The sequence below is a fragment of the Pagrus major genome, chromosome 12 (genome assembly GCF_040436345.1).
Source record: "Pagrus major chromosome 12, Pma_NU_1.0".
Classification (NCBI taxonomy): Eukaryota; Metazoa; Chordata; class Actinopteri; order Spariformes; family Sparidae; genus Pagrus; species Pagrus major.
In genome coordinates this window covers 3,891,612-3,916,232 of record NC_133226.1, presented here as the reverse complement: position 1 = coordinate 3,916,232, position 24,621 = coordinate 3,891,612, and the positions used below count along the sequence as shown (strand labels likewise).

Sequence of the window (24,621 nt, the reverse complement as noted above, 5' to 3'; positions counted from 1 at the left end):
AGTCACCACAGTCTGGTGTCCAGCTGTGTTCACTGGGAGTAGAGCTCCATGGCTATTTGCTAACGGTGGCTAGTCACGACAGCCAAAGAGTATAGCGAGCAGCAGCCAGCAGTTATGCTGCCTCCTATATTGGTGGAGCTACTTCTGAACTCTGGCCATTTCTTCACCAAATTCTGAAAATAAGATGACAAAATATTGCATAATGAGTTGAATTTAAAAAAATATCATGCATATGTTTTGCAGAATGTATTCATATTACTGTATATTTTAAAGTTATTTATTTTTTATTATTATTTGCTATTGAACACTTTGGAGCCTCCATACAAAGAGTCCACTGATTTGTCAGCAGCAGGAGCAGTTTATTATGGCGATAAACAGAAAGATGAAAATCCTCCATTTCAGCTGCAAACAGCTCTCAGGCAAAAGCCCAGCTGACTGTCATGAAGACTAAACACGTTCTGGGCAGCAGAGACACATTCTGAACATGATCTCATCAAATTGAATTAAGAGTATGTTGTGGGAATTAATGCAACAAGAGGAAGGATGTGTCCATTTAAAGAGCAGCTCCCCTGCTGTACAAACCGGCACTCTGTCCAATCTGTGTGTTTCTGCTTAAACCTTCAGAATGCCACGCTGCTTTTGTCAGCCGCCTTACTTCAGCACCACGTCTGCTTTTGAAACCACGCTGTGTCTTTGTAGCAGGTGGAGAAGAGATGATGGCCTTATATCTGCTCATGTGATTATTGATCCTCATTCACAGGCTGAGACGCAAATGTCTCAGTCCGTCTCTCTTTCCTCCTCTTCCTCTGGCTCCACCAGTGTGTGTCTGATGCCTCGCTCTGATATCATGTATACATAAAATGGTGACACAGAATGATGTCACTATGTGGCTGCATGTAAATGTTACATGCTCAAATGTCTTAAAAGTAGCCCTAACTATGTTGTACTGACCAACAGGAAGATCGCCAGTAGAACTTGAAATATACAGGAACTACTACACTATACAAACCGAAGGCTCCAATATATATTGATAAATGGTGGCATAGTTTACAAAGTGTATTCAGTATATATATATATATACATATACACATATATATATATTTCTATTTTATTTTATTATGCTAGCTGTACGTGACTGAGATGCCAGAATGAGTATGTGAGCTCTTGTACAGTCGTGGTTTGTTTGTAGATGCATCTGTTGAAAGAATGTTATGGTGAAAACAATATTGATGCTTGTATATCTCAACTGTTAAATAAACTAGTTCAGCAGTGTTTTGATTTGGGCTCATTTGATATTCAACTAGACAACTGAAATCCCACCTGAGTTTGCACCACATGACAAATGTTGTTTATGTCACTGTAATAAAAAATCAACATTGAGACACATCTTCTAGCCAGCGCCATTATTATCCTTTCTCATTTTGTGTGCTCTCGTCTTCAACCCTCAAACATCTCACTGTGATATTCATCACCTGGAAAAGACGTTCACCACATTTCAGTGGTGGCAGGAGGCAGAATGATGAACACAAGGATTTAACATGGGTGTCCTGTTGATCATTCTCCAAAAGCCTTGCAAATGTGAAGTTATGTTGCGACCATTAAAAACATTTTCAAATAGAGTCAAAAGTTAAAAGCAGATAACATTCAGTGGCTTATAATCAACCAACAGCTTTGAGTCTGCATTCATGACAGGGCACCCAGTATGAAGCAAGGTGGGACAGGGACAGGCACAAGGAACAGCTACAGCCACTCTGCTGGATGGCAGAAAGTTAACCGTCACTTTAATTGTACAGGCTTGTTCACAAAGGTTGAAAGACTCAGTGGGCAGAGAGCTGATACCAGTAACAAGTGTGACATGCATGTGACATGGCGGTTATATTAAAGTACAGTGTGATGGAAGTGAAAGTGTGGAAGTTGTTCAAAGTTCAAAACCAATGAGACTTAACATCTGTCAATTCATTTTAGATGTGTAGATGTATAGGCTATAGGCCTATTAGATATATTAAAGAGGGGTAAGAAGGGGCTCTAGTGTGCGCTCTATGGGCCCAACAACATGGAAGATCCGGGTATTTTCATACCTGGGCAGTCGAGCTGTTTTGGCTTAAAAGTGCCACTGAGCAGTTTTCATAGGAATTATCAGGGCTCTGCCTCCAACAGTGTCCAGGTTTAATGTAATCTCCTTGGTCCAAACTACTAATTATTTTTTAATTAAAATGTTTAGTAATTTTTGGGTGAGGTCCCTAGGCAGCTCACCAAAGTGGCTCAAAACTGCTAAGAACCGTAGAAGAAATCTGCTCAGATGTCTTTTTATTTCTCTCTTGTTATTCAAGAACTTTACATACATACAAGTTCAGAATTGTGGTCCACAAACATCAACACACAAAACAAGACACAGTTTAGAGGTCTGCTAAAAGGAGTAAATCTGAAAACTCTAAACAGAACCACGTCCTGTGAACACACACATCAGCGGTGTGCTTCATACAGCCTGTGTAGGTGAGCTGATCGCAGTGCTCCCTGCAGCATCAGGCGGTTCGGTCAGCTGACACTGAGTCAACACAGCCTCAACTTGTTGCTGACTGACACAAAGTGGTTTTTCAGGGAACTATTTCAGACTTGTTTTGCTTCAGTGATCCTGAAGCAGCATAAAGACGTCTGTCATTCGGCTGCAGCGGCAGGTCGTGTTATTTTAGTGTGCTCACCACAGGATCCGTGTTGGGATCCGAGAGCTGCAGTCACGAGTTGTCCCAGACACACAAGTCATTTCCTGTGGACTATTACCACACTCCTGCAGCCTGCTCAGACAAGGAGCTTGGATGCGTGCACACTTCTCCACGGTTTGCCTTGTTACCGAGACGCATTATGCTTTCCTTGGAGCAAGTGAGGCAGGGTTTAGAGAGCGCGGGACAGTCTCATGTCCTGCAGTTCTGGTCGGAGCTGAGTGAAGAGGAGAGGGACAGTTTCCTCCAGGAGCTGTCTCAGCTGGACCTGGACGGGCTGAAGGATCACTGTGAAAGCCCCGCAAGGTCTGCAGCCTCCCTGCCAAGCAAGCTGGACGAACACATGGAGCCGGTCCCTCCAGAGTTCATCGGCAGCGTGAAGAAAAGTGACCAAAGTGCTCTGGAGGAGTGGGAAAATGAAGGTGAGTACCAACAACAGTGGCGCAGTGATTAGGGGGATTACGGTAATCTGTGAACACTGAGGGAAGTGGGTACAGTCAGAGAAGAAAGAGCTGGTGCCAGGAGGAAAACAACATGGAGTGTGTCTCTGCTATGCACCTCTAGATGTGAGGGACATATTAACAATGGCTGCCTGCAGTGTCCCCATAAAGCACCTAAAATACATGAATAATCCTGATCAGTCACTGCACTACTCCTGCAGAAAGTAACACAGTACATGCTACACTCAAGTACTACCAAAGTACAGTTTTGAGGTATTTGTACTTTTCTTAAGCATTTCATTTATGTTACTTTCTACTTCAATACATTTCAGAGGGAAACATCGTACTATGTCATATACTGTATAGTTCAATATTAAAGCAGAGGTTCACAATCTCTTTGGCTTGTGGCCCCTCACAAAAAGGCAGTGTGTGGTTGGGGCCCCTTCTCGACAAGAAACATTTCTCCTGTCAACTTTTAAGATGGTTTCATTGCTATAGCTGTTTAAAGGTCACTCAAAAAATGCCTATTCAGTCATCATCTCCTCCCCCCATGCTGATGGAAAGTTTGGTAGCCCACAAAACATTTCTGGAGCTTCACAGATGGGGACTTGATTTAAAACAGAATAAAAAACCAAGAATACATCAAATATAAATAATGATATACTCTATATAGAATTGCTCAGTCCCATTACAGGGTGCAGTGATGCTTAATGTCAATATTCCAGTCTATGAGAAGTTATTATGCATTTATTTCTATTTAATGGCCATGCACATCCACACAGGTGTTTTCAACCAGTGGCTTATTAGACCTCTGCTCAGGTTGAGCTGAGCTGTTCTGGGAGCAGCTGAGGTGAAAACACTCACATCAGCCAACTTATTATTCCTGCTATTCAGGGTCAGAGACATTGGAAATTTCTGACTGATGATATCCCATTCTCTAAGTGTCAACAAAATGTGGGCAAAATACACTGTGTAAAGTCTTCTCCAGCACATCCCAAAGATTCTCAGTGGGGTTCAGGTCTGGACTCTCATCTTGGAATATGCCCGCGCCATCAGGGAGGAAAAAATATATATATTCAGGTCGTCAGCTGACCTCATTTTTGGGCACATATCGTTGCTGAACCTAGACCTGACCAACCTAATCAACCCCAGATCATAACACTGCCCCCACAGGCTTGTACGGGAGGCACTAGGCATGATGGGAGCATCACTTCATCCACCTCTCTTCTTACCCTGATGGGCCCATCACTGTGGAACAGAGTAAATCTGGACTCATCAGACCACATGACGTTTTTCCTTCGCTCCAGAGTCCAATCTTTGTGCTCCCTAGCAAACTGAAGCCTTTTTTTCAGATTAGCCTCACTGATAAGTGGTTTTCCTAAGGCTACACAGCTGTTTAGTCCAAATCCCTTGAGTTCTCTTCACACTGTGAGTGTGGAAATGCTCTTACTTTCACTATTAATCATAGCCGTGAGTTCTACCTTATTTTTATACCATTTGATTTCACCAAACATGAATTTTTTAAATTCAATTTATTTTAAGATAAGGTTTTAATGCGTTGGACAGTTCTTAACCCAATTTTAGTAGTTTCAGCATCTCCTTAGTTGTTTTCTTTGCTTGATGCAGGCCAATAATTTGACCCTTCTCAAACAGAGTAACATCTCTTCCACAACCACAGGATATGTCTTCAGACATGGTTGTGTAAGAAATGAGAAGCTACTCAATGCATCAGTTAGGGTTAAATGTGCATTTTTTAAGATCTGGACATAATTGAAGTTTAAAACATTCAAAAACTGAACTTACCCTATCAACACAGTGTGAAGAGGTAACAGATCTGGCGTTATGTCCAAGATGCCTATGTACTGTATTGCAGAGATATCCACTGCTAAACAGCCAAAGGACGGGCCGTCTCTTTTTGTAATAAGTTTGTCTGTCTGGCCTGGGGGGTGATAGTGAGTCACTGTAGCCTCTAGCGCGCCACAGGAGAATATAAAGAAGTGGAGCCGGCTGGAGGGAACGACCCCAGAGTAGATGGAACAGCCTCAGGAAGTTCTTCAGTAAACACAAAGATGCAGAGGCTCCAAAAAAGCAACTTTTATCATCATCTCAGACAACAGCTCCTGAAAAGACACCCAGCCACAGCAGAGAAAAGAAGCGACGTAAAAAGAAGCTAAACAGGAGTACATTTAGTCAGGACTTTCTAACACACGCTAAAAGATGAACTCACAACGGTTCTTTAGACCGGTAAGTAAAATCTAACTTTGTCTGTTTAATGAAACATGTCTTTAGTTAACGAATGACAACACAAACTGTAATGGTCAGCGTGATGTCATTGTTTTCTAAGTACTGTGGCGTTGCTAAAGCTGAGCTAAGTCAGATGTAATGTAAACGTACTGTATACACAAACGCTACACGTGAAGATCATACGACAGCAGTCTTATTTTGACCTGCTGTATTCTTGCTCTGCTGTCACTTATAAGTTGCCTTTATTTGCATCAGCTGACTGTAAATTGCGATTGTATGGACCCAGTAGTAATGAATGAGTGATGAATTACCACCTGGCCCTTTATTCTCATCTGCAGCTGCTCTCATCAACAAGCCCCCCCAGTGGACGTCTGTCTCTATACATTACTACAGCTGACATCTTTGACCATCATCCCATGACACATACTCTCTATACTGTGAACGTTTGCACATCGCATGATGAAGAGGTTTGCACAAAACTGTACAGTCCTTTTTGTGTTATATATTTATGGTCCTGACTGTTGCAGTAATTAACCCTACATTTCTTATGCACCAGACACCACAGCAAATTCCTTCCTCTAAAAAAGGAGTGGCATTTTATCGTCCACCATTGCACTGATATTTTTGTGAATGTTGTAAACTTTGTAATAAATGTGAGAACATGAAAGGCTGTTTGTGTTGACAATAACTGAAATGAAACATTCCAACCTGCTGGAAAGGCTTTTGTGCCAGCTTTACTCAAATGTAGGTTGCCGTGGTTGTGTAGTATGCCTGCTTACACAGACCTGTTGTTACACCAACAGAATGAGCTGTTCTCAGAATTTAGTATCAATGTATACCTCCAAAAGTTTTACTTAGTACTAATTGTGTAACACAAGACTGCAACTGAGCAATGTTGAATATATGGGTACTCGCAATAATGAATTTGCAAAGAAACAAATGAAATACATAAGATAAATGGCAAAAAAGGGTTTGAACTAAACCTTGAGAAAGGGGGAAATACTGCCCCCTATTGGTAAATGCAGGTGGTTGGAAATTACAAATAGCTCCTTTAAATAACTTGTTGCCTGCTGAAACATATTAATCACTGCAGTAATTATCCAGTGGATGGTTCTTACCAATTGCTTAGTTAAATCCAGGTGCTGACCTGACCAGGCAGTGTAGAATCCAATAGAAACACTGACACAACAGATTCAGAAAATCTCTGAAGCTCTGACAGGTAAAAGGTCTGCTGTGAAAAGGGTCTATTTGTCTCGTCCTAACACAGGTGCTAAAAGCTAGCAGCAGAGTGTCAATCATGTTCAGTGTGCACACGACCACACTGTCCCGAGAAGAGATCTAATCTGGCACTGTCAGTGAAGACACCTGTGTGGGTATAGAAGGAGAAAAACCTCCAAAAAAGAAGGAAAGTTTAACACAGTTACTGGATGAGCAGCCACATACAAATACTGGACACTCTCTAGACTCCTCTAATGTGCAAGCTTTTTCTTGCTTTTAAAAATGGTAAGCAAAATGGGCTGAAAGAGTCGGCCCCAACCTGGGGCTCAGGCTAAATCCAAGGGGCACAAGATAACAAGAAAGTAAAAAAGAAGAAAAGAAATTCTACTACGTAGATTTTTTAATGACTTTCTTAAATCATTGCTCTTTCTTGTGAAATGGCAGAGACATGCGTCTTCATGACTCTTGAAATGATTAAAATGAAACGATCTGAGAGCTTATGAACTGCCCTTGACTCGTGACCTGGTACAAGGGGTTGTGTGCCAACATTGTTTCGAAACTGCTGATCTTGAACATTCAGCTATTACAGTACATTATGAAACATGTTAAAGTAACAGTAAGATGTTAAAGATTAAATGCCAGTTTCTAAAGTTTTTGAGAATTTTCACTAATACAATATGACAAAAGGTGTGGTGTATGTATGCTGAGTGTTGCGAAGTTTAAAGGCCTAGATTACAATTGAGTAAAGTTTACTCATATACATCCTGCCGCTGCTCATGTCACCAATCTATTTTGACAGGGCTGTTGAAAATCTCAGAGAATCGTGTGGGAGTCCTGCTGTTGGCCGGCGGTCAGGGGACCCGTCTTGGTGTTCAGTATCCCAAAGGGATGTATAACGTTGGGCTACCAAGCAGCAAAACCCTGTATCAGATCCAGGCAGAGCGTATTCGCAAGATCCAGGAGCTGTCAGACAGAAAGCATGGCTCAAAATGCACTGTTCCATGGTAAGATAATATGATGGACCTTCTTCCACTACTCTGATCATGTGTAGGCTCCTGCTGACAAGGTGATATAAGCTCCCAGACATTTGAGTATCATAAACTATCAAACTCAGAAACACAGCTACTGTTAAGCTGGCATTAAATGATCATTTCTTGCCACGTGGGTGCAGCTGAAACCTGCTGTTAACTCATGATTATATGTTTGCACCTTTAAAGAAACAGTTCACCCAAAAATGAAAACTCAGTCATCATCTCCTCCCTCCATGCTGATGGAAAGTCAGGTGAAATTTCGTAGTCCACAAAACATTTTTGGAGCTTCACAGCAAAACGGCGTTGCAGCATTCTGCTAAACAACTGAAGTAGCTGGAGACTTGTTTTGAAATGGAAAAAACTACAGAAAGAACACCCAATGGCTCCATACATCTTGTCTGCAGTAATCCAAGTCTCCAGAAGCCCCGAGATCTAAAATTGAAACACGTTATTTAAAACCCCTTTTTAAAGCCGAAATCGTGTCACCGCACACACCCCATCAAACTCGGCCACATGTCACGGGTGTAAATGAAGTCTTTTCAAATGAATTTGGGATCTCGGGGGTTATCACTTTGTTCACCAGCTAGACGCTTACTTTGTCTGTCTGCTGTTTGGTGCTGAGCAGGCAGTGTACACTGGATGTTTTCATCAGCAGCCTGTTGCTCTGGAAACAACGCTGATAAGAGCTGTGAGACTGAACCAGAACAGTTAGCTGATGCTTCAGAGTTCTGTGGAGCTGAGGGAAACTAGATTTAATGATAATTATTATTTGTGGGTTTGTTGCGACGAGTGACATCTATCACATATAAGTAGTCATGTTATTAATTGTTTTTACAAAAGTATTGATTATAGCGTCTTAAAGAAATGTTAAGTGACACAAACATGACTTTTCAGCTCTGCAGTTAAAGCAACATTATGTAGAAATTGTCATTCTGTGTGATCTGAGTGCAACACCTCTGTGGTAAATACAAATCCCAGGTGTGTAACAGTTTCAGTCTCACTGAAGTTACATAGAGCAGAAACAAGTGACAGAGACACCATTCACCCTGTTACAAGACACTGTACAGTGTATGTGGTCTGTACCAGAGTCAACATGATTCTGAAGCTAGTGAGTTAGTTTAAGGTGAAAAAGTGACTTGTTGCTTTATGCTTGGAGAACTTTTAGGATTAATAATGTCATTAAGATCATAGAGATGAAATATAAATATACATTTGAACATTTAGACCTCTTGTCTGTGCTGCTGCTACTCTTCAGGTACATAATGACCAGTGAGTTCACTCTGGCTCCTACTGAGAAGTTCTTCAAGGAGAACAACTTTTTTGGTCTGGAGTCATCAAACATTGTCATGTTTGAGCAAAGGATGATCCCAGCAGTGGACTTTGATGAAAAGGTCATCCTGCAGGGTAAAGGAAAGATAGCCATGGCCCCAGGTAGGTGCACATCAGCTCCTTCAGAACACACAAATATCCATGAAATCTCTTTGGTTTTATCTATTGCTACTGATGTGTGCTTTGGATAGTTTGAGCAAATGAGTCATGTTTCAAGACCTCTCTCCCCGCTGTCAGATGGGAATGGTGGTCTGTACCAGGCGTTGGTGGACAACAAGGTGCTGGAGGACATGAAGAAGAGGGGAGTGGAGTACCTGCATGTCTACTGTGTGGACAACATCCTGGTCAAGATGGCCGACCCAGTGTTTATCGGGTTCTGTGTGAGCAAAGGGGCCGACTGTGGAGCCAAGGTAGAGTACTATAATATAATATAGTGTAATATAATGTAATGTAATGTAATGTAATGTAATACAACAGATAAAAATGATTTACATGCTTTTTTCCTGAGAGTTGAAAAAAGAAATTTGAGAATGTTGATGATGGGAGGCATCCTTTTGATTAACAGATTACAGACAGATGTGCAAAAGGTGTCACATGAACAGAACAGAATCACAGTATATACAGATTACAATGATAAAATATCTGCTACAAATAGATTACAAAATATATGTGAAGAGTGTGGATCCAGGAGGATGACTGAGCAGGCTGAGGTGTCACCAAGTGGCTCCTGAGCCACAGGCCACACAAGAAGAAAGAGGCAGAGAAGAATAGTTATGTTATAGAAATGGTAAATATTAAAAAGATGCAGCCAGTCTCTTATTTTCAGCTAAGAACTGTTAGATAAATAGAGTGAACCGTACAGGTCCCAGCTTCATGTCTCTGATCATATTACCGTCTCAATCTGTAAACAGCCACAGTGTGTTTCATTTAAAGTCTTCAGTTAGTAGAACAAGCCGCCTAAATGTTCTCTGTCGAGAGATACAACAAGTAAGATCAACTTCTATTCAGTTTCTCAAAACAGACATATCAGTTTTACTAACTAATAGTTGGTTTCAACAGTGAGACGCTGTAACAGACTGGACTGTGGTTCCAAAACAAACCTTTATGTCCTCTGCCACACAAAAGCCATCCCTTCAAAGTAGTCCAACGATGTAATATTTTTGGTAACAATTAATCTCAAAGGAAGAATTAAAGATGTAACATTTCTGCATAAACTCGACCTTTGTTCCGTTTGTTGTTGAGTTGTGCACCTCCATTGTCCCAAATGTGTCCAACAATGTTCAAACCAGTGAAATCCTTAAGTTTACTGGAGGTAACGTTGTGTGTGGGGCGCCCTGATGGCTCATCTGGGTGGTGCTTAGTTTCAATTCCAAGCTGTGGCCCTTTGCTGCATGTCATCCCCTCTTTCTCCCCATCCCTAGTCACTCTTTAGCTGTTCTACCTGATGAAGGCTAAAAGCCAAAAAAATATCTAAAAAAAGAAGCTATTGAGAGACCCCTAGTGGCAGAAATGACATATTGTGCATTTAAATTAAAAATAAAATATCCAGCAGTAGAAAAAGCCCATATTGCGACTCCTGTTTCCCCGTGTCAGGTGGTGGAGAAGGCCTACCCTACCGAGCCAGTGGGCGTGGTTTGCAGGGTGCGAGGTGTCGCCCAGGTGGTGGAGTACAGCGAGATCCAACAAAAGACTGCTGAGCTCCGAGGACCTGGAGGAGAGCTGGTGTACAGAGCTGGAAACATCTGCAATCACTTCTTTACCAGGGCTTTCCTGCAGGATGTCGCAGAGTAAGAGTGTTCGCTAAGCACAGCGAGTGAGATCAATCTGACAACGACACACTGACATATTGATTTGCAAAGTTGAATAGGACTCACCATATCTGCATGCTAGAATCTAAGTTAAACCTGCATGAACATTGTCATGTAAACTTGATATGGTGAAATTTTTTTGCGATCAATTGTTCATTTACAAATCCAGCAGTTACAGACAAACATAAGCACTTATTAGGAGCCCTGTTTCTGGCCAGTAGTCACTGTCTTGTAGCTCTGTTTTGGTTTCTACCAACTTCTGAGGAAAATACTTGGTGCTCGAGTGAGCATTTGAACATTTAGCAGCTAAGGAACCAAGTGTGGATTAATCTGCAGCTGAAAATAGTCCCCTAAATATGCACTAGTTTGGCCCATTTGAGTAATGTTTATTAAAAGTTATAGTGGGAAGCTGTTTTGGGAAATCATTTTGCTGATTTAATATAAAATAAAAGTCCATATTTGTGACTCGTTTTCGTCTTGAGAGGAAACCAATGGGCTTGTCACAGACAGAGTAGAGACGGACTAAGCTGTTGGTTTTGGTTTTTCATGTGATTTGTGGTCAATTACAAAACATTTTTACAAAAATATATATAAACAAAACAATTTTATTTTTTGCTCGTATTTTTCTTTTCCTTTGCCAAGATAATCCATCCACCTGACAGTTGTGGCATAGCAAGATGTTGATTAAACGACATGATTAGTGCACAGGTGTGCTTCAGACTGGACACAATAAAAGGCCACTCTAAAATGTGTAGTTTTATCTTGCAAAAGACATTTATTATGTACGGAAATATGGACTGCACATGACTAGGGTTACAAATATGGGTTTTCTGTTAAAGATACCCCGAAGCTGGCCTTTTATTGTAACCAATGCAAAGCACATCTGTGCAATAATCATGTTGTTTTATTAATGATATTCAAATTTGTTTGAGGCTTAATCAATTATTTTGTTGTTTATTTACTTTCATACAGAATGTCTATGGGGTTATCAGGGGACAATACACAAAATGTAGTCAAGTAATCTCTGAGACCTTCAGAGCACTGATTTCTGCCAGATGGTGTGAAATGGTACATGTGTACGTATTGTTGTGATAACCTACAGTAACTACTGACCAGACTGAGGTACAAAAATGAATGGCCAAACTTCTGTGACACAGCTGTGGAAATATATGGCCGCAGAACACAAAGCTCATATGTAATCTGTCTTTGTTCCTTCATTGTTAGGTCCTGTAAAAACTGCTTTTGATTCCTTGCTATTTTTTTATTTTTTACCCTTCAGGAAATTTAAAGGCCAACTGAGACAACACGTTGCACTCAAGAAAGTGCCCTTTGTGGACATGTGCGGCAATCATGTTACACCCACCCAACCCAATGGCATAAAGATGGAGAAATTTGTTTTTGATGTATTTCCATTCTCAAGGTATTCAGCTTTTAAAATCTGCTGGGTTTTTTTGAGTCTTACCACAGTGTCTCTGCGGCAAGTTAACACATTTACTTTCTGTTCTGTCTTTGGAAGGAGCTTTGTTGTGTTTGAGGTGTTGAGGGAGGATGAGTTTTCCCCGCTGAAAAATGCCGATGGAGCAGCCACTGACAGCCCCACCACAGCCAGAAACTCACTGCTGGCGCAGCACAGTCGCTGGGCCACAGCTGCAGGAGCCACGCTGTTGGATGAACATGGGAATCCCCTACCTCCTACAGCTAGGTCAGAGGAAAATGTTCTTATATACACCCTGCAGTACCAGATAATGTCAAAAAACTAAAAGACTAAAAGATAACCCGTACAGAGCAGTGCTTCTCTTCTTGGTGCCAGCTGGTGCTGGGTACACTGCAGTGGACCAAAAAGTCAATATTCCAGTGCACATCAGAATACGATTGACACTACTTTATTAACAACTATACATTTCACATGTTGCTTTATCAGATTCGTCTGTGCTTGATCCGGGGCTGATTAGACAGGAATCCACCAGGGTCACATTAGTAAATGTGACTCTGGTGGGGGCAGGGGAAAGCATTGAGGGAATGGAATTGTGAGCATTCTGACTTGGGTGATGTCGTTTTGTTGAACCCTAACTCTGCTCAGAATAGTAACAAAAAGGCCTGCTATTGGTGGGGAATAGATCAGACACTATTCACGGCAGACGTTCTGATTGGTGACAGGAAAAGCACAAATGGAACCATTAACATTTGTGAAAAAAGGAAGAAAATCAAGTAAAATTAATTTACTCTACATAGTCGGAAATCACTAATTTTCCTCCAGGGCTTTACAATGCTGTGCATACAAAACCACATATCCTTGGGTGGTGAAGGTGGGCATGGTATTTAGGCTCAGAAGACGGGGGAATAGCTAGTCTGGTTTTGTCCAAAACTCACTAATTAGCTCTCTGTAAGGTGCAATATGTAAAAATTTGCGTTGAAAAAGTAACAATGTAACTGAAATTATCGTCAGAATGTGAAGAAGTTTTGACGATCTATGTATTGTGTTACAAACCATGTTAGCATGCTAACCAGCCAGCCTGTCCAAACATCCTGTGCTAGTAGTGTAAACACCTACACTTCTCTGGTGCTTCAAGCTCCCAGTACAGTCCACAGAGCTACATAGCTAACGTCAGTTACAGTTGGCAGCAGTTGGTTTTACTTTGATATGCTGCCTCCTTTTTGTATTGAGAGTGAATTCAGCAGATTGCAAATTCTTACATATTGCACATTTAATAATGTTTGTTTGGTGAGCACACAAATGGAAATAGTGACAACTTGTGGTTTTATGGAGAGATACCTGCTGGAGGTATTTCATGGCCAGGTGTAGTGAATTCCACGAGTCTCTGCTGGTTGTCCGGCAACCTCAAGGTGACAACAAGACTCCTGGGAGTCAGTGTGCACGCTCAGGAAATAGTTCCAGCACTAGCTACGTAACATAATCAAACCACACACACCACTTATCTGTTACACTTGTACTCATCCTGTCGAGCATATCCATCAATTTTCACCAATCAAATATTCTTTGGGGCAACCGGTCAACCCCTCCCATCACATATAAACATAAGGTCCTTACATCATGGATCATAGTAGCTAGCAGAATGATATAATGGAGCAAAGGTGTGTGATTGGATATCATGAAATGCATGGAGGAAAATGCAGATCTGACTGTAAAATCACTTTTCATACATCGAGTAGAATTCCCCATGTCTCAGAGTAATTTAAAAATAAGAATATGAAACTGAATTTATGTGAACTACATATACCACATAATGTGGTGGTCTGTTTACTTTGATATTTAAGGATAGTTTTTTGTTTTCAGCCCGCACTGGCATTGAGGAGATCCAATGAACAGGGATAACACAGAAAGAAATATGATCACAGTGACAACTAACTCTTAACACGCTTGTGAGTGTTGATTGAAAACTGAACCTGTCCTTGAAATCTAAAAATGTGCGTGTGTTTTTCTTCCCAGTGTATCTGCAGGGGACAATCAGGCAGCCCGATGTGAGATTTCACCACTGGTCTCCTACTTTGGAGAGGTGAGGACACGAATGTGCCCACAGATTAATTTAAACATTGAGGCCAAAAGTTTCACTTTATAAAAATAGGCCAAATCTAATTGTTTAGTTGTAGTGTTAAACTGGAAACCTTGAGTTTGCAGTTCCTTGATTTAATAATACATTTTCAATGTTCTCAGCTTGCATTTAAAATCATTTTGCACAATGAATACATTGCTTTCATTTTCAGTGTTACATCTTGAGAATTATTCCTTCCTAACTGACTCTTACTGAACACAGCGCTGTAATTTAACCTCATCTCCCTCCTCTGCCAGGGGCTGGAGAAACTGCTGAAAGGGAGGACACTGCCATCTCCCTTCATTCTGGATGAAAAAAGGGCCAAAGAGCTGCAGGCTCAGTAACATGTCTCTGTTAATAAAGGACCGAGTGATGGCTGCACAGATTCCAGTACAGTGGAGTACAGAACAGAGATGAACCCTGGATGGATGTTTTTGGGAGGTTTCAGTTCAAGAAAGCCCAACTGTTTAAATGACTTTTTGACTGTTTCTGAAGATAATCATATCAAACTGCCAGTTCATTCATCTCATGTAATTGTCTCTTTGTTGAGGAAGAACTTGAAAAACAACTCTGGGGAATTTATATAAACTTTGTTTGTTTTTTTACACATAAAAAATTCTTATCCAAATACCTCACTTTGTGTCTTCCCCCATTCTTTTTGTGAAATTCATTCTACTCTACTTTAATTAATTTTTACAGTTAATTCATAATAATTTCACAGTTCAGGATATGTATGAGAATGTTATCTGATAATTTTAAAAGAAATGCAATTAACTGGGTGTATAGTGAGTTGCTTAAAGGAATATTTCAGCTCATTAAAAAAAGATGAAAAATGAAACAGAACAATGGGAATAATTTAGTTCACTATAATCCCATCCATGTATAACACAGTGACAGAATGTATGACTATTTTGAATGAATGCAAATGTATTTCAGACGTGAAAACAAAACAAAAAAAGTTAAATTAGTTCAACAAATAAGCATAATAAAATGGAAAGTATGTTACAAATAACATTCCATTAACAAGCACTGACATGCCTGAAAAGGGGCAGGAAGAAGTAAACGCTTATTTAATCCTACCTCTTCTCCACAACTCAGTAATTAATCATAATTCATTTACTTCCATTCCTGAACCTGTGTACTTTCATACGCTCCCATCTAATTGTATACAATTCTATATGCTATATGACAATGACAATTAATATATAACATATTGTATATAAATATATTTACATACACAGCTATACACATGTACATATACATACACATACGTGTACACACCCACGTAGCTAGATACTCACACATACATACAAATATACATACATAACCTATAATATAATATGCATAATATATATACGTTGACAACATTTCTATATCTTATCATAAAAATGAAGTTATTACCACAAATGCATATTTTATAATATATGTCTATTTTATGCACACAAACATGCATACATCCATGAAAACACCTAGTGATTTTTAAAGCCTTCCCTCGTCCCTGTACCTTTTGAAAATCATCTCCTTGTACCTTTTTTTGAGCTGGATCATGGTTGGACATTGCTTTATCTCCGTGCTCATACCATTCCACAGTTTCACAACACCGATTGAAATGCACTTACAGCAAGAATCTGAAGTTAAACTTCTTCGATATTCAACCAGATCAAATAACTTAGACGCACAGGAATTTAAAAACCATAAGTTGGTGTGATCATTATATCCTCCTTTATGAACTGTTCTTATGGCTCTTTTTTGAAGTGTGAACATTGGTTGCAGTGAGCTTTTGTAGGTGTCACCCCTCAGACCTCCACACAGTCATTTAAATATGGTCAGACCAGTCAACAGTAGAGAATGTGCAGTGATTTGTGATCCTTCGCCTCAAATGTGAGGTTTCCAGCACAATTTGTGGTCTATTATCACACCTAGAGATTTATTTACATACACTCTTTCAATATTCACACCATCTATCTTAACCTGTACTTGATTATTTGAGTTACAATTTCCAAACAGCATGATTTTTTTTTGGCTTAAATTTAATGATAATGTATTAAAGTCAAACCAACTTTTGTCCATGTTGGTCATGGCTCTTATACACTTTCTACTAAAATATTAAAAACTAAAATTCTTAGTAGGTAGATCGACCATGCAACAAAATTCTATTCAATGGGGGACCTTGGTCTAATTTGTGTCAGCTTAGGGGTCCTCCATGTGAAATAGTTAACTGTGACATATGTACATATTCAGATAGTGCTTCATTAGCTTGACTTACCTTTGAGTCCAGTGACTGTACCTACAGAGCCATACATAGAATCAGATATCAACAACACCGTTTAGAAATGTAATCAAAGTAAGCATAGTGTAACGAATACTGTTTACGTTATCAACCGCAGTCAGGGTTCAGTATTATCTTTCTGTCATTCTTATTATAAATGCATTATTGTCCCCCTGCTTTCTCTCAGTCTGCCTGCTTACACCCGCTGAGTGAAATCAAACCGTGTTGACGATGAGGTCACACAGCAGAGCTCTACAGGAGGCAGACTCGTCCTGACAGTCCCGAGCAATTCTGTCCCTCCCGGCCACCCTATCCTGGATTTCCTCGTGACCGGGACTGGCCAATCACAGCTGAGACGGTACAGGGACAACAACAAAAAATTAGCAGTGGAACCGTGAACGAAGCGGTCGGTTTGTATCGTATTTTAGCTGCGGAAGCTCATTCCGTGTAGTTATTAAATACTATATAATGCGCTTACAATAGATATTATGTTTATTATGTATGTGGTGCTTAAATGCAATATAATGTTCGGCTCAGTCACGCGAAACAAATGCTGAAGACCGCAAGCTAGCGCGCACGGTCCTAACCTAACGGTAACCGTCCGCTCTCTGACGACGTTAACGAACGATCTGACACAGCGCCTCTCGATGCTTCAGGAGCGCTGACGTCAGCCTCTGTGGTTTGTTTTTGCGCGCTGGATATCATCTTGTGGGCAGCCTGCAGCTAACACCACACAGCGACTGTCCTGTCAGTGACAGCTGTCAGTCCGAACATCTGAACAATGCGACGGATGCTCTAACATGCTAGGACCATGTTCAAAAATGTGTTCGGCTCAGGGTTTCTGGTGCGAACAGCTCATGTGATTCTGACATGGGTCATAACGTTGATACTCTTCCTACATGATACAGGTAAGACTGCCACAGCATAGCACTTCATTGCGTTGAGCTGTAGGCTTAAACTAATAACTAGAATATGTGGAATAACGTGTTCATTCTTGATGCATAATGATAGTACATGCTGATGTTGTGGAAGACAGCTACTCTCCTGTTACTGTCCGGTTAATAGTTCTGATGTATGAAAAATAAACTTGCCCGTGCAGGAGCTAGTCTTTGGTGTACTATATAGAATTAAAGCATAGTCTCGGTTGTGTGTGTGTTCTGGTTGAAGAGCTGAGGAAGCAGGAGGAGACAGGCCAGCTCGTCCAGCCCGTGCTCTTCGTCCTGCTGGTGCTGGTGTCGGTGCTGCTCTATTTCGCTGTTTCCCTGATGGACCCAGGCTTCATCCTGTCTGATGACAGCGATCTACAGGTAATAAATGATCCTGATGTATATCCCTGTCATTACGTGTATGGTTGGTTGGTATTCAAAAGTCAGTATAAGTAATGGCAGTTTAATAGATGTTGCAGGTTAAGATGTCTGGGACACTTGTGTTTTGGGAGAATTGTGTGTAAGTTGAAAGATGTAAAAATGGTTCAGATGAATCACTGAAACCATTTTTCTTTACCAAACAAAAATGATGCTCTTTTATTTGTTGTCTTGGTGCCATTTCTTTTCATTTATCCTTAAAAAAGGATTGTCTCCGTGACCTGAGAAACCTTTATTGATTCCGGCTGACAGTATCTCTTACTGCCTCCTCAGGCGTTGCAGGTGTATTGTGTTGCAGGTGATGCATCCGTTTGATGCATTGCTGTTTTGCAGTCAGTACATATGTATGCCAGGAATGGGACTTATGGAATATTTAGCTATTACCATACCATACTATACCATACCATACTATATCAGACACAAGTTCTGATGAAGGGTATATTTACATCAGGCCTGTGGGAAACACAGTCTGAATTAAATTGTGGGATGCTGTGTTTGCAGGAATGTAAGCAAGCACACAAAAAGGTAAAAGCTCAAACTGAAAGTGGGCCTTGGTATGTTTGACCAGTTTGTCTCTTGTGTTGTGCCAGTTCACGCTGGGAGTGACTGAGGAGCAGCAGGACATGATCCCACCCACCACCAAGTCCCTGCGGCAGCGCCGCTGTGGCCACTGTCTGCTGCAGGTAAGCGGCCCACCACACTGCTGTGGGCTCATGTAGCATGTGAAACACTTTCACAGGGGTTAACACAGTGAGAGAAAAGATGGAAGCAGAAGAGTGTCAAAGTTGTTGACACAACACAGAGGGCAACATTTTTTTTTATTTTAATAAAAGATAACTATAACAAAACTTTTGTACTGTGTGATAAGCTGACAGCATGTCAAGTCAGTTTACTTCTGACGATAGAAGAGTGAAAGGAGGTGGGCCTGTGTGGACACTGCAGTGGAGTGTGTGTCAACACTGTTGGAGAGAAGAACGTGAGAAAGCGTAGCTGGTACAGGTGCATCGATACTATGGAAAATTAGTGATTACTATGCATTTATCACCACCTGTGTTAGTTATTTTGAATTGCAACTTTCACAACAAATCAAAAATAATAAAAAAAGAAAAGTTTGATTTCATACTTGAGCATGCTGTGTGAAAGTGTGAAAGCTCATTCTTGATCTCAACTTTAAACTATATCCTATAGATGGTGGACAGTGTGTGCTCAGTTGTCAAGCAGGGCATGGCAATATATTGACTTTATATCTGATGAAAATATAGTGATATCTGATTTTATCACCCAGTCTTAGCATTTATGAAGTGCTTCTAAGAAGATTTCAAATATCGAGATATATATTGTGTATTGCAATATAACCTAAAAATATTGCAATATTATTTACAGCCATTTCCCCCAGTCCGAATGTAGTATGGAAGCATGAAACTTTGGTCATGTGTTTGAGTGATAATATAAGTGGCAACATAGAAAGATCTGGGGAAGACCATCAGATGTAGTAGCGAGCCTTTTGATTGACTGACTGTCCGTGGACATGGTGTTTGTCATCTGTGGTGCCAGTGTAGCTCTCAGACTGAAATGTGACACTTGAAGTTCTACAGTTGTTGTAGGATCCCTCAGTGGTATAGAATAACAGATGGGTTGCCAAGCAGCACAGTTCTGTGTTACACACCTGTACAACCTCCAGCGAACACGAACCAGCATATGATACAGGAGGTGTTTAAGCGGTCAGGTCACATGTTTACAGTTGTATACAGGAAGTGATTGTATGTCTGCATGTCTGTAACATACAAGCCTAATAAAAGGTCTAACCCTACCATGAAAATTAGAGCACAAGAACCTGGTATGACTCAAATTGATTGACAGGTCTTTTTTTATACAGACTAATGCAACACAAACAAATCTGATCTAGATCTCACAGTCTCTGACTCACACAGCCACACACATTTTGACAGAAAAATGATAACTCAAGGTCTTTAAATAGCTTTAAACCACATTTCACAGTGTGTGAATTTAATGTAAATACTGTGAATACTGTGTGTGAAAAGTGTATTTCTCCTACAGAATCAACAACTAATCATCTGTATATCAGATGCATTTTGTACCAGTCAGGCCTCAGCTTCCACTCTGAATGGATGGACGGAGGAAAAGTTGTTCAAAACGAAACATTTTACTACACAGCAGCAGCAAAAAAGCTGAAGGGACAGTGTTTTTCTGTTCAAAACTAGGGCTAAAAAATAGAAGCCAATGCTAAGTTCCTCTAATGGCGAGTCAATCCCCATAAGAGCCCATGTTAAGAAGTTCAACTTTACTACAGAAACAAACATGTTTACAGCTGGTACAAAAAATGGTATATGCATAACTATACCTAATTTATCCCCTCATGACGACTGTATGAGGGTTGAATCTTTATATAACTCGCTCATTGAGAATAAGTTTAAGGCTTAAAGTTATGCTCAACCTTTTTGCCCATTTTTGGATTAGCTGGGAGTTAGGTGAGCCGTCACACTGAGCTTCACACGGGCTCTCTAGAAACCTCTGGATGACTGTCACAGAGGCTACGTCCACGTCTTTATACACTCTACACACACTACGTTTGAAACATCACAACTGAAGATTATCGAGGTGCTGTCTTAAAAGCTCAGATAAATTCCCATGTTTGTCTTTGCGTGCAGCTCTGTCCTGCCGTGAACACAGAGTTGAGACCTCTCCGGCTCCCTGGATGTTTTGTTGCTCTCTGTGACTTAACAGATGGTTAACATGGCTGTTTTTTTCCAAGACAGAGAGTACAGGGAAGGGAAGCGCTGTAACACAGTCGCATAGATTCTCCATTGGGACATCCTGTGCTCTTTCTGCTCAGTGAAGGTCTGAAGCCTCAGAAGTCTCATTGCAACATGTTTTTCCAGGTTGATGAACAACAGCAGTTATTATTTTCACATCACTGGTCAAAATGAACATTACAGAACACTGGATAGAGCTGGCTCCAATCCAGCCTGGCTGTTAACCAGTGTTTAAAAAGGACAGGGTAGGGCTGGGCAGTATTTTCATATTATATAGTTGTCTTGATGAGACTACACAGTATATATATATATATTGTAGATTTTAGATATCATTTTATGGTGATATGTCATAAGTGTTGTCTTTTCCTGGTTTTAAAGGCTCATTACAGTAAAGACCACACTGTTCTACGTGTTCTAATACTTGTCTTTACCCAGTTAGTCATTACATCCACATTACTGATAATAATTGATCAAAAAGCTCATTGTGTTTTTTACAAGCTTTGAATGTAATGCTAACAGTCCACAAAGCATGCAATCTGTTTTCTAATAATATTTTTTCGGGGTTGACCGATATGGCTTTTTCAGGGCCAATACCGATTATTAGAAATCAAAGAGACTGAAAACCTGTAGATATTCAGTAAAAATTAAAAAAAAACCTTTGTGTCAAAATTTCAATAAACCTAAGGTGGAATAAACCTAAGTGCAATTTACTCAAGTACTGTTCCTAAGTACAATTTTCAGGTACTTTACTTGAGAATTTCCATTTCCTGCTAGTTTACACTTCCTCTCCACTACATTTATTTGAAACATTTAGTTACTAGTTACTTTGCAGATTCAGATTATTCAGTGTTTACAGGCTATTAATTGTGAGTCGTTACCAATCAGATAGTGTTGTGGGCGGGACATTGTGTGAGAGGATGCTGCATCAGAGCCAAAGGAGCACATTTTTAAATTAGTTTACTTTATTGATAATCTGACAAAAAAATCACCAATACTGATAATCGACCAGGGCCGATAATCAGTCTACCCCTGATATTTTTTGTCTGTGTGTCCTCTCACATTTGTTAATCTTTATTCCAAGCAGCAGCCAATGAGATCGAAGCACTGCCAGACTTGTCAGCACTGTGTCCGGCGTTACGACCATCACTGCCCCTGGATTGAGAACTGTGTTGGCGAGAAGAACCACCGCTGGTTTGTGCTTTATCTGGCTGTCCAGCTGCTGGTGCTGCTGTGGGGGCTGCACATCGCCTGGTGAGTACACCACCGTCACCAATCACCACTGCTTGCAGATTTATGCAGCTCCAAACCTTCACAGACTGATCCTTTCCTGCTTGTCTCCTCAGGACGGGGTTCAGTTACGTGCCCACCTGGCAGCTGTGGCTTCATACCAACGGCATGCTGCTAGCCGTGGCCGTGTTGCTGGCTCTGCTCTCGCTGATTGTGCTGCTCCTGCTCGGCTCCCACCTCTACCTGGTTTCTCTCAACACCACCACCTGGGAGTTCATGTCGCGCCACCGCATCTCCTACCTCAAGCACTGCGGCGCTGATGAAAACCCCTTCGACCGCGGCACCTTCCACAACCTTTGGGGTTTCTTCTGCGTGTGGGGCACAGTGGTGTGGGAACAGGTGTACTTCAGGGAGGGCAGCGACCAAGTCTAAGAACACACCACAAGTATTAACAGACTGAAAAGACTGGATTTCACTCATGAAGAACCTTTCTGGATCTGCTGATCACACACACTTGACCACAAACTATTAACTATCCCTGTGTGCAGTTTACTTTTATAGAGGCACTGGTGTTGTTGTGCCATAACTCTAACATTTCCCTGCTTTAACGTCCTTGTGATTCTGCACTGCACTGGATTGATGGCTTATGTTGTCTTGTTATGGGGGCATTCAAAGTGTATTTTGATGCATTAATAATGCTTTATGACTACACTCATAAACACACAGTGCTTTCTGATGCACTTTATCAACAGCAGAGGTTGCGTTAGAATAAGGGCATGGAGAGAAAAGATGACCAGAGACACCGACCACCTGGTCACTTTTCATGTCAACATTTTGCCTAAACGGGAAGTTTTACACGAGTAAACAATTACAATTAAAATATGAACAAACCATTTACAAGAAATTAAACTGAATTCAATGTTCCTGCAGTTGCCTGAATGCAAACCATCTTCCCTGTCTGCATGGACTTAATCTGGGTGCTCGCTTGGGCGTGTTTAAACCATCAAGGCAGATTGCTGCAGAGGCCATTGTCATTAGATTTTGCGTCTTTGCCTCAGACAGACAACTTCTTATGGCTGTGACTTATCTTACCTTATGGCCTGGAGACAGTTTTGTGTATGAATTACTACTTTTAACAGTAGATCGCTCCCAGTGTTATAATCTGTTAATATGACAAACAGCCTTCAGACTTTTCTGTCATTGTTAAAAAGATCAATCTGATCTTTAGTCATCATCAATATGAAGTTCACTCTACTAAACACATACAATGATAGGTTATGATACTCTATGAACTATAACTGCATACTGTGAGTTCTTACCACAGTTGACTGTTGAGGTGTGTATAGGTAGTCGTAATGTATTAAAAGCCCCATCAGTCAACCTCTAGTTTGACTGGTCAAGAGCATTATGTGTGTTTGTGAGTGTAGTCATAAAGCATTATGAATGCATTACAATACACTATGACTGCCCCTATAAGGCAAAATAGATGTGGTCTTCATAGAAAGTGTCCCCTACATGTCCTGTTTATGGCAGTGGACAGACTAAAAGTTGTCTTGTTGTCCCTAGAATGAGAGACCTGCTCGTAGTTAGCATCTCTGTGTGGACAGCAGGTTACCAGCACTACAGCCCTTATTCTAACAATTGTTTACAACCATTCAAGTATCTCCACAGTGTCTGAAGGCACTTTACTGTCCAATTTTAAGGCCCTGAGTGAAGCTGGTCTTTGTTTATGCATCCAACTCAAACCCGACCCACTCCAGCATCCTTGGCTCAATCAATTATGTGGCAGTAAGTACATGTGTGAAGCACCATGACACATGGTAAACCTGACTGACTGTTAATGAACTCTAAAGTTTACTATTATTATTGTCAAACATTTGATTAAATATACTTGTTTTAGGTGCATGTGTAGACGATCTAGATCCACGGTTGCTATGGTTTCTCTGTCAGATCCTGATGAACAAGTTTGGAGATGTTTTTTTAAGAAATTGGTACATTTGTGGTTTTAGTGTAGACACTTTCTTTCTGTTCTTGTTTCTTGTGATTAATTGCTGATTCATATTTATTCTGCACAGAGGTTCTACAGGGTCCACTTGCCTCAACAGCTTTAATCTGAAGAAAAAAGCTGTTAGTTGAAGTGAGAGAATGACAAATGACAATTTTGCTAATATAGATATGAATATTTTGAAATATGATGGTGTGAAAAACTATTGTTCCTATAATATAATCCACAATGTACAGGATGCTTTGACTTTCAATGGACAGCATTTCAAGCTATTTTATATTGTATATCATTTTTAAACTATTTTGGATCTGAAAATGTCTTTTGGTTTTTGTATGACTGTTTTAATGAGTAACTGGAGGAATACAGAGCTTTGAGTGCAATACATTGTTTGGTATTTCCATTAGAGCTTCTCCTTGTGCAATAGTAACCTTGTAAGAGAGCAATAAATGTGATAGTAGTGTTGGACAACATGTAGATTCCCTCCAGCTGGACCGAGTCATTGTCAGTGAGTGCTCTGGTTTCTATGAATTAACATTTTAATTCATGTTGTGTACTTCTGAATTATATGCAATACTGTCATGCAATGTTTTTTACTACTTTGAAATGACTGCGTACATCAATAAATCAATGTTTCATGAAGAGTT

The 24,621-nt window shown here is 40.5% G+C and overlaps 2 protein-coding genes across 3 annotated transcripts; both read left to right on the top strand.

The window, feature by feature from the left end:
• The first annotated feature begins 2,529 nt into the window (after nt 1–2,529).
• uap1l1 (UDP-N-acetylglucosamine pyrophosphorylase 1 like 1) lies at nt 2,530–14,973 on the top strand. Its single transcript, XM_073478603.1, has 9 exons — nt 2,530–3,139; nt 7,419–7,623; nt 8,906–9,081; nt 9,217–9,389; nt 10,573–10,766; nt 12,067–12,207; nt 12,304–12,489; nt 14,236–14,302; nt 14,596–14,973. Exons 1-9 carry the CDS (start codon nt 2,860–2,862, stop codon nt 14,680–14,682), a joined length of 1,509 nt encoding a protein of 502 aa, XP_073334704.1. The 5' UTR covers nt 2,530–2,859; the 3' UTR covers nt 14,683–14,973.
• Nucleotides 14,974–16,949: 1,976 nt separating this feature from the next.
• Nucleotides 16,950–24,616, top strand: zdhhc12b (zDHHC palmitoyltransferase 12b). 2 transcript variants are annotated; one of them, XM_073478608.1, is made up of 5 exons: nt 16,950–17,515; nt 17,775–17,914; nt 18,562–18,654; nt 21,827–21,996; nt 22,089–24,616. In XM_073478608.1, exons 1-5 carry the CDS (start codon nt 17,419–17,421, stop codon nt 22,402–22,404), a joined length of 816 nt encoding a protein of 271 aa, XP_073334709.1. In that variant the 5' UTR covers nt 16,950–17,418; the 3' UTR covers nt 22,405–24,616. The 2 variants fall into 2 exon arrangements, with proteins under 2 accessions (XP_073334709.1, XP_073334710.1); XM_073478609.1 differs by having other exon boundaries at nt 16,966–17,515; nt 21,830–21,996.
• Nucleotides 24,617–24,621: the final 5 nt, after the last annotated feature.